The sequence below is a fragment of the Calonectris borealis genome, chromosome 12 (genome assembly GCF_964195595.1).
Source record: "Calonectris borealis chromosome 12, bCalBor7.hap1.2, whole genome shotgun sequence".
NCBI classification, from domain to species: Eukaryota; Metazoa; Chordata; class Aves; order Procellariiformes; family Procellariidae; genus Calonectris; species Calonectris borealis.
Window position 1 is genome coordinate 1,683,972 of NC_134323.1, and position 16,807 is coordinate 1,700,778.

Below are 16,807 nucleotides of genomic sequence, written 5' to 3' on the forward strand. Positions count from 1 at the left end.
CATCCCTGGGGAAAGGCTTCCTCTGCGAAGCACCCGGCGGCTCATTACTCCAGGAAGGGGTTTGCTAAGATTGCAAAAAAGAGTTTTAGAGAGCAGGCTGTGAAGCTTCGGGTGAGGAAAGCAAGTGGTGATTGTTCTTCTGTTTGAAGCCATCTCCCAGCAGGGGTGGCCAGGCTCCGGGCACGGCAGGAGAGGATGACCCCTCTGCAGGACAAAAGGCTGGATGGTCCCCTCCAGCCTTCACCAATCTTCTGGCTCTTAAACCAACTCCTCTCTGAAAGTGCCGTGAGATTTTGGAAATAACAGACCGGCCCTTACAGAGTCAGGCTTTAATTCAGCAACAATCCGAGACCAGCCGGCTGCCATGACCCGCTCCGCATCGCTCCCTCTTGCTCCGCATATGCAGCCGGGCAGGGAAGAGTTTAATTCATTCTAGCGTATGAGATCCTTGCGGTGAAGACCTAAAGCTTTTGGGAAAAAATAACCCCACACAGCAGAAACCCCTTAATTCAACTGCAGGTTTTCAATAAAGAGAAACGTCTAAGGGAATTTTGATAACTTGAAGGCAAAGCGTACGTTCAGCTGCTGAGCTGAGACAGATAGCACATTTTTTTAGAAGTTTTTTGGTTTACTTTTATGTAGAAAAGAGAGCAAACAGTGAATCTCATGTAAAAGAAAGTCTGAGAAACCAAGCCTTGCAAAGGAGAAGGAATGGATCACACAATCAGAATTTTTTGGAGAGGTTGCAGGCTTGTTTCTCAGATAACAGCAGAGATCTCTACTTAAAAACTCATGATATGGTCCAGCCAAGGGTTGTATCAGAGATTTCTCCTCTTGACATCACACTTTTATGTGAATCACACATGAGGGCATCAATATAACATCTCCGTCTTCTCCAGGGGACCGGAGGCAGCAGGACCCCATGACCTGAAAAGTTTTCTCTGGACCGATGAGCAAGGAAAAGGAAAGGGCTGGCACAAAGGATGGGCCAGACTGGGTCACGCAAGCGTGGCTGTAAGAGGAAAGGAGGAGCTGTGCCAGCTCTGCCCTGCACTAACGCAGGTCTCCCGCGGGTCCCCCTGCCACGGGCACGGCCGCGTGGGACCGCCTGTGCTGGTGGCATTCACCTCCCAGGCAGCACCCGAGCTCATTGCTAACCCACACTGAAAAAGTCAGGATCAGTCATGCAATTTGGGATTCTCTTTTTCTACTTGCTAGGGGTTTTTTTTTTTAGCTTTTCATACATCTTCCAGCTTATCCTTATGACCATAATAGCCTAAATTTCAGAAGCAGATAAGCAGCATAGAGTACAGGAGTAAAAAGAAGCTGAGATTGTGTTACGATCTACTCATTTCAGCCGTGGACATTGCCAGAAAGCACTAAGAGCACAAAATAAAAGGCACAGGAAAATAAAAGGCACAGGGTTCAGCAACAGGAGCCTGCCAAAGTGCCATGTCCCACAGGAGGTCTGGTGAGCTGCATCTCACCATGTCCTGCTTCTGGTGCAGATGATTTGCTGCACTGACACCACTGCAGCCCCTCATGGCTTTCAGCGGCTCAGAAGTTAGTTGAGGTCCTTTGGTTCTTGGTATTTTTTCATTTGAGAGTTCCTCAGCCCCGTGGGATCCGTAAGAAATACCCGTGCAAAGTGCTAGTCAAATGTTGGTCCTGATGATCCTGAGCTTTGGGCCCCAGTGCTCTGTCCTCCAGCCCAGGGGTGGGATGCAGGGGGTACAGCTAAGCGACTCCTTCCTTTCTAACCGGTGGTACTGGCACAGCAAACGAACCACACTGTTTTCAGGATCACAGCAGGTTTTATTTCCTCCCTGATTCTTCCCCACACGTTTTCCCCCACTTGCATCATTGTATTGCAGCCTTTTGAAACACATCAGCAGAAAAAGAAAAAAAAATTGCATTAAAAAGTATCTCCAAAACCAGACGAATCCACTCGTTAATTATATTCCCCCTCTCTCCCAAAGCATGAGCAAGATCCCTTCCAAAGCACCCAAAGCATTTTCCCCTATTGTCATTTACAGGGACAAAAATCAGGATGTTCATGCAGAGTTTGAGCCATCCAAGTGAACCCCGGAGAGCAGAAAGAAGAATCCCCAACTGCTAAAGGGCTCAAATGCTCTTTAGAAAATATTTCTTTAAAAACAGACAGAATTTGCCAAAGATTTAGTTGCACGGTGATTTTCAGATTACATTTTAAGTTGTATTTAAGTTGTATTCAGCTACAAGTGCACGGTCTGGGTCTCGCGCCCTGCCGGCGGCGTGGCCGGGAGAGGAGCACGCCCAGCCGACCTCAGCATCTCCAGCCCGGCTTGAGAAGCACCAGCACAGCAGCAGGTTTTTTGGATGCTTCCCTCCGCATTCCGGTCCAGCCTGACTCTGGTTAATTAACGGAGCCTGCTGAAATCCCAGCCTTAGCTACTCCGGCTGCTCTCTAGCTACAGCTAGCTGCACAGCTGTCTTCCACTCGCACTTGAGAGACTTTGTATTTACCAAGTATTAATTAGATGAATGTGAAGCACCATTTTCTAGGCAGGGGAAATGATCTGCTCTCTCTCTGCCCTGGAACAAGCTCATATTGGGATAAGTCTGAAAAGGGAGCAGGTAAAAGTGGCTCCTTCTTGCTCCGCACATCTGCTGCTTTTCATATTTCACTGCTTTTGCTGCCACCGTTGACGAGCAATTCACTCCTGCTAGACCTGAGAAGGCAACAGCTTTGTAGAAGGAGGAGCTGGAGTCTCTCTGCCTTTGCACATTACCACCAGAGCTGATCCCAAGACTGTCTTGACAGTCAGACCCACCAAATGGAAAGAGCTGCTGTCTCAGAGGGCTCCTCCAAGTGCCAGGAGCTGCTGAACAAGTGACTTGGCCAGTAGAGCGCAGGCAACTAACCCTCCCCCTCCAGAAGTCCTCAAGACCAGGCTGGGCAGATGTTTGTCAGGACTGACCACAGATAACCCTGCCCAGGAGAAGAGAAGGGGATGGGGTGTCCACCCCAAGATCTCTCCTACGCCTGAAGTGCTACCGTTTCATGGAAAACATGCACAGCACAACTCTGTTCCTCCTGGTGGCAACATCGGCAGTTGACACCAGTAATTTCAGCATGAAGGGCTTCAAGCAAATACCCATCTGGAAAAAACTCGCCAGGCCACGATGTCCTTTTGCCCCCGGAGCTGAAGGAATGTCTCAGAAGGCTGAAGGCTGCAACAGAGAGTGAGCATCAATGGTAAACAACTGATCAGCTAAATTTAGGAAGGCAGATTGGGAGCTCTCCATGACCAGTTGGGTGTCTTCAGTTCAGACCACTGTGTCAACTAAAAACATTTAGCTATGACAGTGATGGGCTTTATAGAGAACTGCAAGATAAATGAAGGGAAAAGGTTACCTAATAATTACAGTCACTGTTTCACATCCAGCTGCATCCGCTGCTCAGCGTGACCTTTGGGGAACAATGAATAATGCACCGTTCTGGTGAATAGTCACCCTTCCTTGATAGACCATCGGCACGCTGGTAAAAGAGAGCACGGTGGCTTCTCCTGTTTGTCCTTTACTCACTGCTAGGCTCAATTTCTTCTTGTAAAAGGACCAGGAAAGTAAAAAAAAAAAATCATACCTGTTCCACAATAGTTTCCACTGTGATTTCACAACAGTAAACCCCACAAACCATTGGTGCTCCAAGGCCTGCTGCAGGGGCTGCAGCTGAGCAAAGCTGGGGTGAAACGCTGGGTCAGACTGATCTTTTTGTCTTGGGGCACCAGAAGGCAACCAGACTCCAGCACAAGCTGTTCAAGCTGCTGATCTCCGAGACATCCAGAAACAGAATGAACAAAGCCAGGCAGAGCTGGACCTGGATCCCGTTTCCAGCTTGGCCGCTTTCACACCGTGCACGGACGAGTCGTGCCTTCTACCTGAGCTTCACGTTCACCCCTGTAAAATAGGGCAATAGTGACTGAAGGCTGGAAACAGAGCGGGGAGGTGTGAGGGGGTGTTGGGGACACGCTGCATTGTAGCAAACAGCTACTGAGCTCTGCAGCTGGTCATGAAGAGCCAAGAAGCGAGCAAAGAGAGGGCTTTCTGGTGAGGCCTTCAGGGGCGTAAGGGAACCCAACCTCGTGCATGGGGATGCAGTCGTTTTCAAAGCTGTAAAATCAATTGCAATCTGCCTGCTCTGCAGCTTGTTCCAGACAGATCTCATCTTTAGCCTAGCCCATTTCACGTAATCCAGGTCCTCATCCAAAACGCAGAACCTTGTTGTAGACTTCCACCGGCTTCGGATCAGGTCCTACCAAAGCATCCCCAGCAGGCACCAGCTCTCAACCTGGCTCACGGCGTAGGGGCTCAGTGCGACGGGGGAGCAGAGGCTCAGGGCAGGAGGGGGCTGCGCTGAGAGAGGCAGCACCACGGGCGAGAAACAAATGCTCTGCAGCAGAATGAGGGGGAGACGGAGCTCACAGTACCAAGGGGCTCATTGCTGACATATGGATTTGGGAATCTGCCAGAGGTCAGACCCTGTTTAGGTGCCAGAAAGCTGTTTTGTTCACTGGCTACTAACAAGGGGATCATTCTGGCAAAATTCAAAGCAAACCTCTGCACCTGACCAGCTAAAGCACCGGGACAAAGATCAAAAGGTCTATTCAAAATCAGGACAGCAGAAGGGGACGGTCTCACCGACAGCTCTCCCCCAGCACTTGCTAATGTTCACGCGTTACGATATGAATGATAAATAGCTGGAGGTCACGGGGAGTTTGTGCTTTCCCCCAGCTTGCCAAGGAGATGCGTGACCAATTTCTGCAGGGCTTCAGCCCGGACCACGGAGACGCGCAGCACTTCCTCGTGGTTGGCTTTCTCTTGACTGCTGTAGCTCATCACCACTTTGTTGGTGATGAGGGAGATCCCAAGGACTCGGAGGCCACAATGCCTGGCTACAATTACTTCTGGGACAGTGCTCATGCCTATGGTGGGAGAGGAAAGGATCAGGATAAGTCAGGATTTCCCCAAAACAAGACCTCTCCAAGGCTGCAAACCATGATCCTACCTTCAGCACGTGTCCTTGTCTCATTCCCCCACAGCTCTCCGTTTCTGAGCTATGTAATAGTTAAAGGCTGCGATACTCGTAAGGCTGTAATAGTTGTAGCACTACATTTACAGCCCTGCTCAGCACAATAAACCACCCGCATTTGATTCCTGCACGCTACGTCTCTCTCCCCAAGACGTGTCAGACTGCTTGCAGCCTTGCTAAGAGAAGCACTGATGTGCTGTGTCATTTGGCTCTTCTCTTCCTCGGCTAAAAAAGCTATCACAAAGAAAAATGGCTTTGGGGGAAGCTGAGCTCCTTTCCTCACACAATGAATCTGCAGATATTAATGAACAGACTTCCCTGAGCTGCTTCAGCGACGCAGGGGTCAAGCTGGAGGAATGATATGGATAATAACGCTTACCTTCCTCGTATGAATTAGGAAGATCTCTATAATTACCATCCCTAACCAACCAAGACTCTTATGGAGAGCTGCTTTGTAGGGAAGAGGCACAGTGAAAATCCTTACAGTGTCAGAATTTAAAAAAATAATAGAAAAAAGGACTTTATTTCTGATTGAGCCCCACTCAGTCCTGCTGAAGTCAAGCCATCTGAGCATGGGAGATTTGTGTTTGGGACTAAACACAACGTTGTGCTGGGAACCCTGTCCTGGGCAGCCATAAACACACAGACTCTCTGCAGATCCATCCTACGAGCTGCACTAAGCCACTGCAGAACTACGGAGAAACACCCAGAGGTCATTTCTCTAGGCCCAGGAAACTTAAGACGGAGAGTCAAAGACTGAAGAAAGTCAGCCTTGAGCAGAATGAACTGTTTAATCCCGACCAACCCTACCAGCCCAGGCAGCTTACCTACAGCATCCGCTCCCAGCGCCTGCAGCACGCGGCACTCGGCAACGGTTTCGTAGGAGGGACCGGCCAGCAGACAGTACACTCCTTCTCGGATGAAGCTCAGGAAGCCCAGCTCCTGGGCGCTCTCCATCGCCAGGCCGAGCAGCTCTTGTTCATACGCATCTGACATGCAGGGAAACCTCACTCCAAACCTGCAAGGCAGCAAAGGGCAGAGCCACGCTGACATTGCTAGTGCTACCTTCCCTCCGTTGGGTCAGTGATGCTCACCTTTTGGGGAAAAGGGAAATGTTAAGGGCAGACCTGCCACGGATGCAATATCTCTCATCCCAGCCTCATCATCAGATACTTCTGCCATCATGACGTTCCTGGTAGATCTAATCGCCCGAGACCCTCAGCACGTGGAGGTCATGGCTGTTGGAAGGTTTGGCACCACGTTCCTACCACACAAACCCTTCGGGAATGGTCTTTCCAAGGACTCCTGTCTCCAGAGAGCACTGACGGTCAATTATCTCTCTCCCCAATAACTGCCCAAGGTGGCTTTTAAAGATTGTCCATCAGACAGCTCCTGCGCTTTGCTTCTCCTGCACAACAGCTTGCAGAGAGGCTCCCTGTGGCACTGAGTCCAAGGCTGTCCCAGTGAGGGGGTTTGAGCAGGGCCTGATGGAGCATCGGTCACTACATTTAAGGCTCACGGCAGCAGGCAGCTACTAGACCAGGCTCACGAAGAGGGATACCCCGCACCACAACGGCGAGGGCTGTCCTGTCACCGCACTAACACCCACATGCTTGAAACAGAAACAGAGTTGGATGCACAGGACAAATACATGAGATTTGAGTCTTTCCCCCTTACTGGCTAGTTTGAAGGGCCTCAAGGAATGACTTTCTTTGGAACAAAGCTTGCTAGTCAGAAAATACATCCCAGCAAAGAGCTTCCAGATCTGCATTTGGTTCCTGGCACAGCAAGATCACACCAACTACAAGGTTGGAGACTCTTCTAGGACAGAAGGGCAATCCAGTTGCCCATTTGAGACACCCCAGTAGGTTCTGCCTGCCCCTCAGCTGCCTCTCCAGAGCATGCACGCATCCTGTAGGTCTGGAGCACAAGTCTGATGAGGAGCGGCTGAGGGAACTGGGATTGTTCAGCCTGGAGAAGAGGAGGCTGAGGGGAGACCTCATCGCGCTCTACAACTACCTGAAAGGAGGTTGTAGCCAGGTGGGGGTTGGTCTCTTCTCCCAAGTAACAAGCGATAGGACGAGAGGAAATGGCCTCAAGTTGCGCCAAGGGAGGTTTAGATTGGACATTAGGAGAAATTTCTGTACTGAAAGAGAGGTCAGGCCTTGGAACAGGCTGCCCAGGGAAGAGGTTGAGTCACCATCCCTGGAGGTATTTAAAAGACATGGAGATGAGGCCCTTAGGGACATGGTTTAGTGGGCATGGGGGTGTTGGGTTGATGGTTGGACTCGATGATCTTGGAGGTCTTTTCCAACCTTAATGATTCTATGATTCTATATTGCACCTGCCAGCCCCAGAGAATGGAGATCGGATACTGAGCAGAGTGTCAGATGGTATTAGATGTCTACATTTAGGCAACAGCATGCCATTCTAGGTGTCCTCTCTCGCAGGGAAATGGGGAGAGTAGCATACGTTGGAGCTCCAGGGCCATATTTTAGGTAGCCTTCATCCTGTGCTTCAAGACTGGGTCTCTTGCTTGCTTTGGGTCTTAAGAGAACAGCTCAGTCCTGCTCCTGACTGAGCAAATCCTACTACTGACTCAAGGAGAGCAGGAGCAGATGGCAGAGACTGGTGTGAGGAAAGCTGGAAAATAAACTCCCAGCCACGTTCACCAACTCAGTTCAGCAGAAGTGGACCGGGTCCCTCATCTAGGCTATTAAAGCTCCTGCTTGTTTACATGTTCTTCCAGCTGAATGTTTAGGGTAGTAGGTGGCTTATTTGATGTTTATAAACACTAAAATATTATATAAATAAAAACCAAACTTTCTCATCTAGCCTAAGGTAATAAGTATTCATCACCATGAAAATTGCTTCTCTTTCCTGAAGGATGGCCAGCAATGCAGAAGCCAATCTCTAATTTAATAAATTCAGTCCTCAGATTCTTGCAGTATATTCCCTTTCTGCATTACTTCACTGCCTCTAGTTTTACTCTGCTGTGCTTAGATAAATCCTTCCTGGTGGCTGAGCTGGACTGGATTTTAGGAGGAGTTTGCTCAGCTAAAGCTCTGCAATACTTTGAAAGCTGATTCATAAAGACCTTTTGCCCATCTTGATGCCTTGGTCAGCAGTACAAAAGTCACCTCCCAGAGCACTGCAGTCTTCACCGGGAAGCTGCTCTTGGGAGGCAACGGGACAGCTATGCTGCCTTTGAACGTTGTCCAGATGCAGTTATTGTTCAGTTGGCATTTCTCCTCCTCTTCCTGAGCGATTATGCAAGTCCAGAGAGCTTTAAACACTCTTCCGTGTGGCTTCTGTGCTTTTGATCATTCTTTCCTCTAATCCACTCCAATACCTATGAAGATGTAAAGACGTTCCACCTCAGATGGGTACTGTCCTCTTGCCATTTGAATCGCAGAACAGTGTTTATTTCTCCTGAAGTAGCTGCTAGCACCCTTCCGATTTCTTTGGAAGCAGGAGCCAGGTCTGGCGTTACATCAGGAAGGATCTAACTGTAACTGGAAGCCAGGCGGACCACCTTATTCTCAGCCAGAACTTTCATTTTGGGAAGACCCCAGGACAGTCCAGGTGCCTGCCCTGCACACATGTCCTTTTTCCAAGATGAAGGTACCAAGCCAACAATGAATTTAACAGTCTCGTTATCTAAACTCACTCTTTGCTCATAAGCTACCACCTCCTTCACCGCCTCCGTTGCTTGTCCTCTGGCTTCACACACCTGGCTTTCATCTGGCTTCTCTCCTGCCAGCTTGGTTAGGAAATAATTCTTGCTACTGTTATCTCCTTATCACAATCCAGCCTCTTTCTTTCCTGCCATAAGGCTCTGACAGCCCTGGACCTTTACTGCTTCCGTGTTGACTTTCCTGACACCTAATGAGCTCTCCTTTGCTCAGCCTGAATCTCCAGTGGATGTGTCCTCACGCTTTTTTTAGCCACATTTGAGAGCCAAAAGGCTTCCTTTTGTAAACACTGGCCCATCTGGCATGTCTCCTCTCAGTGCTACGACCTTGCTGGTGCTGGTTGCCTTCCACCCTATTGGTCTGGTGGTGCCCTGGAAGGGTTTTAGGATCATAGATTAATTCAGGTTGGAAGGCATCTCAAGAGGTCATCTAGTCCAACCTCCTGCTCAGAGCAGCTCTATGTCTGGTGGCAACTGCAGTCCAGGGGTGAAGCACAAGCTCCTCTGTGCACCGTCCACAGGTTAAGAATCCTGCTACACACCAAGTATAGGAAATCTGATTTCCCAGCTCAACCAGCAGCAGGTCACTCTTGTAGACCTAGAGGTCTCCCAAGAGGCTGCCAAGACAACTGCCTCTCAACAGACCGATGCCTTCAGTGAATACACGATGTTAACAAAGACACTCCAGTTTAACGACCTGGATACAAGAGCGGTTATCAGGAGATTTTGAGGTTTTATTTTTGCTCTGCTATCAACTTACTGCCTGGCCTCTGTCATATCGGTTCCATCACACCAGAAACGGCTGTTGATAAATGCAGGCTGGAGACACTGCAGTTCACCAGATTGCTCAATTAAGAGGAACTAGCAGAGAGAGGGACTGACAAGAAGAGACAGCAGCGGGTCTCTTTAGCAGACGGTACGGCTGGCCATGTCAGGAGAAGGATCAGAAGCTACTTTTATAAAACAAAACCTCCTGGAGGTCTGTGTATAAAATACTTATAGGCTATAAGAGTAAGCAAGCACCAAGGAAAGGTGCTTGGGGAAGGCAGGGCAGGTGGCACAGCACACACAGCTATTGCTTTAGCTTTTCCCTCGTGGGTACCTGGAGCTAAACTCTACCTCTCAGTAAATATTTGCCAGCAGGGGCAACTGGCAGTCCTAGCCTGGCTGGAGGAAGAAAGGATTAATTGGTAACACGGGGCTGATGCCTTCTCACCTCTCATCGTTTGGTCCACGCAGCGGATTCTGCCCTCCTAAGCCAAACATGCTGATGTGATCTCTTATGAACATGATGTCCCCCACTTGGAAGTGGGGATTCAGTCCCCCAGCAGCGTTTGTGACAATCAAGATCTCCACCCCCAGGAGAAAGAAGACCCTGATGGGAAAGGTGACCTGCAAGAACCAAAGGCGTATATGCAATGAGTATCGCGGTTCGTAGACAGCTACTACTGCTACATTTGTAGTATCGCAACTTGTGGACAGCTTACATGATGCAGAGAAGGGTCTATATGAGGCTACAAGGAGACAAAACAAATTTTTCTCCCATTTTAAATTTTCCTCTAATTTAAATAGAAAGAATTTTAATGTTTTTTAAACATATTAAAAACTAATCTTGAAATGAGTACCATTAAAATTCAAGCCCACATTTCCTACAGTTGCACTAAGGTCAAATAAATGCGGTACAAAGAATATGCAGATAATTTTTCCTCGCTGCCAAGGTCTTGCAGAGATCAAACCACTGTGCTGATTGAAGTAACTACTTATGCACATGGACTTGGACTATAATTGATAAACCAGCTTTTTACAGCAATGATGCCTTTCACAGAACCACAGAGATTATTTTATTCACTTCATTTTATTCAAGTTAGTTCACTTCAGTGACCTGCTTATCCAAAGTTAAGGAACAATTGGGAACTAGCAAAAAATTTTTTAAAAAGTTTGATTTTGAGGAGTCAGGAAGGAATTGGGATGGTATCTGCTACCTCTAAAACGCTGAAGAAGCTGTGAGCAGAAAATTTCCTAACTATGGACATCACTTCTATAAGAAATGAGTTACTTTTAATAGACAAACATGTTTTGGTAAACCCAGTTTTGTATCAGTTGCATTTAAAACAGTTTTGTTCTACAAAAAGTTGAGTGGTACCAAGTATTGCAGTTTATATCCAAAAGCAAACTGACTTCAGTCACAAGTAAAATATCAAAGCTATCCAAATAAAAAAGAACCCACATAACTATCAGCCAGTAAATAAATATTATGGGTATTTTCTAACAGGAATGTACACACATGCATGTTAGGTAATATAAACATAAATATTCACATACTTCCATGTATTACCTGGGAGAGTATACCAGTTACACTAGCCAGGGAGTTTTTCCTAGGGAAAAAAAGCTGTAAGCTATACAAATGCAAAAGAAGATTAAAACAGATTATTCTCATCACTCAAAGTTTCCTGGTTGCTGATCTGATTTAAATCATGATTAAAATGACTGAGTTAAAGCACGTAAATTGATCTGCCTTGTATGATATACTATTTTGCCCTGCAAGTATAGCATGGCTTCCCACTTTCTGTGGCTGCGCAGCATCAGCTTCACCTAGCAGAAGCTGACTACCTCTCGGTTTGAATTCCCAATTTTATTTTTGGGGGAGAAATCTAAAATCTAAGCAAGATTCATTGCAAAAGCAATCTAAGTTCATCGCAGGAGCTAACCTCCTGCAGCTGGAAATCAAAGCAAGCCGTCACTTTTGCATCTTTTACAGCGTATCTCTCCCTACGTGAATGATTTTTTTACAGCGCACTCACCGAGCTGAGGGAGTATCCTTCGTAACAGTGGAAGCGTCCCTGCATACACACGCAGGGCTGTCCGTTCAGCTCCCCAAACACCAACCTGCCAACGTGCCCTGCAACTGGAAATTTAATAGAGTATTATTTTAGTTACGGGTCTCAAGGTCTTTGACTTTAGAGGGATTTGTCAGTTGATGATTTTGCATTACAGCGAGGCCAAGTGCTGCCAAATGGGGAGCTAAAAGTTAAATAAATACCAGAGCGCAGAAATATGTAGGGTTTTTTTTACTGTGAACACACATTTCGCCACCGAGGGACTGCTTTGCAGACCAACGCCAAGTGGTGCACGTTTACTTGAGTTATCCCACTGTAAGGCTGCTGCCGGCTGCCGATGGATGGGTTGCTGATGCCCTGGGTTGCGCTAACCTGTGCTCCGTGGGAAATGAGGGATGTCCTCATACAGAAAGACTGTCTTGTTATCCAACACATCGGCCAGGCCTCCCAGTCCAGATCCGCAGATGATGGCAGTCTTTGGGCGCTGGACGGTACGGGCACGTAACCAATCTGCTGTTTCCTTATACACCTCGTAGCTATTTCTGCAAAAGGAGAACAGGTCGGTGAGGCTACCAACCCATCCAAAGAACAAGCTTCAAAGGATAGAAGTCCTGAAAAGGTGCAAGGAAAAAAAAAATTCATTAAGACTAAAATAATAGGAGCTTCACTGAAGTTTCCTGAAGTGAAACATTGAAGATGTTTCACTTTTAATCTCATATTTTAGTCCTGGCCAGAGGCAAATCATTTTAATCCTCTTTGCTAGTTTCATTCTACAGTGGAAGAATGGCTAACGATACCCAGATCACGGAAATGTCACAAGGCATAACCACTCCTGCTTCTGATGGGCTTTGGTCTCTCCTGAGTTACCGAAGGAATGCAAAAGCACAGTTAGGCTGAGAAATTGCAGCCTATATGTGTATGCACGGGGATGTCCAACCCGTGATGGGGAAATATAAGAGGATGGAAGTCCAAGGACACCTGGAGGGCACGGCTGGGATGCTGTGCTGATGAAGGAGTCGACGCTGTCCTCTGCAGTAGGGCCATGGCGCAAGCATCATCTACGGAGACGGAGAACGCAATCTTCATAAGTGTTGAGTGCCATCAGCTCCCACCAGTGCTTCCTTCTGGGGCTGGTCACACATCTCAAACATCCACCTTCTCAATACCTTGTGGTTTCAGTACAGGAGGCTAAACACGGAGGTCTCATTCATCCCCTCCTCTCCCACAGCGTGGGCAGTGGGTCACAGCTGCAGTCTAGTCCTAGGCAAGAGGCCCAATGACACCAGTCTATGTCAAAACAGAAACTAAAATGAGAAATTTGGGCTCCTGGGCTTATGCTGTCTGATTTAAGAGGGGGACTGCTCAAATAGCTTGGCAAAAAATATGCACGTTGCTAGAAGGTGGGATAGAGGTTGGCATTACACTGCCTGTTGTGAACCTGTCTCGTGGGAAGAGAGAACTTCAATTTTTAGGCCTGTCAGTCCAGTATTCATCAAATGCATTAATCAGATGCATTAAATTGTGTTTTGAAACACAATCAATGGCAGAATAATCCCATAATCCTGTTTCCAATAGGACAATGCAGATATCTTCTGAAAGTCAATATCAAGGTTGATTGCAAACCCTCTTCAAAAGCAAGAGTACTGATAGCATTTCTTGGTGGCCACTCAATCGTTACCATTGATGAGTAAAATTAATGACTGTGTATGGTAGAGGACCGGGTCTCAGAGTGAACCAACCAGGGGCAGCAGGTTCTCTATATGGAAAGCTGATCTGCTTATTAAGGGGTGAGAGAATCAGATACTGCGAGGTTGCAGGTGATGCAAAATTGACTGGAGATGCTGATAAGCAGTCACTGTCTGCTTCATGACGTTTCTTTTTATGAACCAAGTCTCTGGTTTCCAGAGGTGCAAACCTCGGTCATGTTGCGGTTCTGCTGTCTGCAGCCTTAGAGGACATACAGAAAAGCTTTCCAAGTGGTGCTCTACACTCCAGGTCCTATCAGGCCATCGATGAACAGGATTTGACTGTCAGTGTACAACTGGTTCCTCTAACTGGAGTATCAGATATTCAAATAAAGGATCTCAAATCTACGGTTTTTCTTAACTGACAAGATAGGTAGTTACCGCACAGGTATCTTCTGTGAGCTTTTTCATCTCCTAGCTGTCCAGCTCCTGCTGTAATTCCTGTCCAATGTCTGACACATCAAACTTATGTTCCTAGAGCCAAACTATGATGTCAAAGATATCTGAGTATGTCATAAACCTGCAATCCAATGAGAAGAAATAGCTTCCATATTAATGAATTAAAACAAAGAGTCATTTAGCTGAAATACTTTTCAAAGGAGAAGTCTGGAAATGAGAAAGGGTTTATTTACCATAACATATTGTTGAATTTTTCAAGTGTACCATGAGCTCCTGAAATAAGCAAAAGCTATGGAAGTGACATTAATGAAGCCTACACTTGACTGACTGTATTATCCCTTGCTCCCAGAGAAAAGCTTTAAAAGTGCTTTACATACATTAATGAATGATTCCCCCCCAATTTCTCTGTTGAATAACTGTAATCCTTGTTTAGATATTAGAGGAAACCAAGAGAATTGAAATGTAATACCCAAGCTTTTGACGTACCTGTGGCAGGCATGAGAAAAGAACGAGGTCATCAGGATCTGCTCTTCCTCTTGACCACTAATCCCCTTTTTTTGGTATTTTTTTTTAAAAGGTGCATACACCCTTGCAAAATAAATTAAGAAGTGGATATTATTCACATATTCCCAAAAAATTGGCTGTGCCACTCCAAAAAGGAGTGTGGGATGAATCTGATTCCATGCCTGCTGAAGACATTGGGATTAACTGAGCTGTGCTGAGTTTGAGGGAATTTTTTTCCTTCTAAACAGAAGACGTTAAAATATTTCTTATCCAAAGAAGTAAAACTCCAGTGCTGCGTAACTGTCCTTGCCCGAAAGGAGCTTCAGCGGGCACGCCGGGGCCTTGCAGAGCCCTCTCCATCCCAAAGGCTTTGGACACGCCAGAGCTATCCCCAGTGATGCCAAAATTAATCTGCAGTGCACTGCTTGCAGTATTTAATTTTTCAGAAATCTTCTGGATGCACAGCATCAAAGGGGACCGGCAGGCAGGGATAATTTCTGAATACAAAGGAGAGACCTGCTGAGCGGGAGCGGAGGGGGAGTTTGACCTATGGGTCACCAAATGCAACATTTAGCCTGCAACTGCATGAGCCCGGGGTCTGTGCAAGCTTTTTGACAGCCTGAATTAATATATGTAGCACAAAGCCCCCTATAGCTACTCCATCTCCAACAATGCACACCTAATAATAGTGCTCAGTAGCATCGCTTTGGATTAAATCACAGGATCAGCTGAAAACACAATCCCCTTTATTGTGGTTGCTGTCATCCACTGGAGAAATGCATCTGTTGCAAAACTCTGGACTGTCACCGATGACAGATCTTTTATGGCACGAAAAAAACCCCCACTCTCATTGTGCTTCTAAGTTGGTTGAAAGCAAATCCATGTAAAAAGCAGACATATCCCAATAAACAGATAAAGCATTACGTTGCAGAGGGGCATACTGCCATATGTATTTGCAGTGTACGCCTCTCCACACCACCAGATTTGCCTCGTCTGGCCCATAACCTCTCCCAAGGTCACCTGCTCCTTGCCATATTTCATAATACCAGCACCTGACACAGGCAGATGGCCAGATTCCTCTTCAATAATAAGATGTTTACTTCCAAACAGCGCTTGCCTGACATTTATTGAGTGCCCAATAAGAACAGGAAAACAAGGCGAGGAAAAACGATGCAATTTCGCCAGCCCCTTCCAGCTTGGATGTCTGTGCATCCCCTATTTCACAGCACCTTACCTGTCTTCCTCAGCATAGGCCATCCTCCTCCTCTCTGCTTAACCGAAAGAAGGGGATGGTTGCTGGAAATGGAGCTGCAGGGTTTTATTTGACCAGAGAGCAGAGGCCCATTGAACCTGCAGAAGCTGCTGCCGCCTCCGGCGGTGAGTCAGGGAGGTGTGTCCCAGCTTCTCTCCGCTCTCCCCTGAGCATCTCTAATCCCCGAGTAGGAGGGGCATGTTCAGGATATCTGCTTTTCTGGTCTCACCCCCATGACACACATGCTCTAGAGCTTTGCGGAAAGCTTACACGCACGCACACACGGTTTATAATGCAGATTAAGCCTAGAAAGTTCACACGTGCGCACACAACTTTTCAGGAGCCTCCCAGAGAGGAGCAGCTGACAACGGATCTGCATAGATCTGCACACACTTGCATCAACCGGGAACCAGCGAGCAGCTGGAGTCACCTGCTCCTCTCCAATTCAAACCCCTGGGAGCATGGCATGAGCTCACTGGGAGCGTGCAGACTCTGCAAGACCTGCTAATGCAACAAGCAACGAGACTTTTCCATGTCCCACATCATTCTCTTCCCAGTCTTTCACGGCAACCAGGGGCAACGTCCCATTAGCTCCCCCCAGTTTTTTTTGTTCACATTTAAATGCCTCACCCATCTCAAAAAGGCAATACAGACTTCAGATATGCTAAACCTCTGTTCTGCTGATTACATTATGGAAAACAGGAAAAAATCAGGGGCCCCACTATCTGCCCCTCTAATTTTAGCTTTGTTTTATATGGAAATAAAGCTTAAAACAACCTTGTCGTATATGTCTGTCTGTGCAACACTGTCTGATCCTGACAACTGATGTGAACCACATTTTACAGAGCCATAGATGTTTCCAAGACAATCAAATGCCAAAAAAATTCATTAAAATTGGTGATGAGTAGAGACTTTACATGCCCCAGGTGGAAGGCTACAGCTACAATAGGCACTCATAGCTTACTAGATCCAGAAAGGCCACACGGGAATAGAATTTATAAATATCCCAAGAAGGGAGTTCTTGGGAAGTTCTTGACCTTCTCCCTTTCTTTCTCATGTTCCCATTTCCACTTCTTATTTACTTTCTCTTAGAAAACTTCGAATGCCTCTTCTACAAAGATCAGTGGGTACGCGTGCTGCCACTGCAGGACCCAGTGGTACGTTGCTGCACTGGCATGGTGCACCCTGCTCCCAGTTTGCTGGGGGCAATGGAAAATCAGCATTAAGGACCTAATATCACTCTATCATCTTCCCTTCTATCCCCTCTTTCTCATTCTGTTTTTACCATGTTCCCCCTCCTTTTTC

General features: G+C 47.0%; 1 protein-coding gene across 1 annotated transcript; it reads right to left on the reverse strand.

Moving 5' to 3' along the window:
• Positions 1 to 1,383: 1,383 nt before the first annotated feature.
• On the reverse strand, positions 1,384 to 15,507 carry PNP (purine nucleoside phosphorylase). Its single transcript, XM_075161216.1, has 6 exons — positions 15,485 to 15,507; positions 11,975 to 12,171; positions 11,567 to 11,670; positions 9,982 to 10,157; positions 5,899 to 6,089; positions 1,384 to 4,964 (listed from the first exon to the last, which is right to left on the reverse strand). Exons 1-6 carry the CDS (start codon positions 15,505 to 15,507, stop codon positions 4,747 to 4,749), a joined length of 909 nt encoding a protein of 302 aa, XP_075017317.1. The 3' UTR covers positions 1,384 to 4,746.
• Between the last annotated feature and the right edge of the window lie 1,300 nt (positions 15,508 to 16,807).

Bases quoted from the DNA above. Each gene is read 5' to 3' on its own strand.
- PNP (XM_075161216.1), bottom strand. From the start codon at position 15,507: ATGGCCTATGCTGAGGAAGACAG. The intron at 12,172-15,484 runs GTAAGGTGCTGT...ATGGGTTGGTAG, and splicing joins GCCTATGCTGAGGAAGACAG to CCTCACCGACCTGTTCTCCT. The intron at 11,671-11,974 runs GTTAGCGCAACC...TTAAATTTCCAG, and splicing joins TCATTTCCCACGGAGCACAG to TTGCAGGGCACGTTGGCAGG.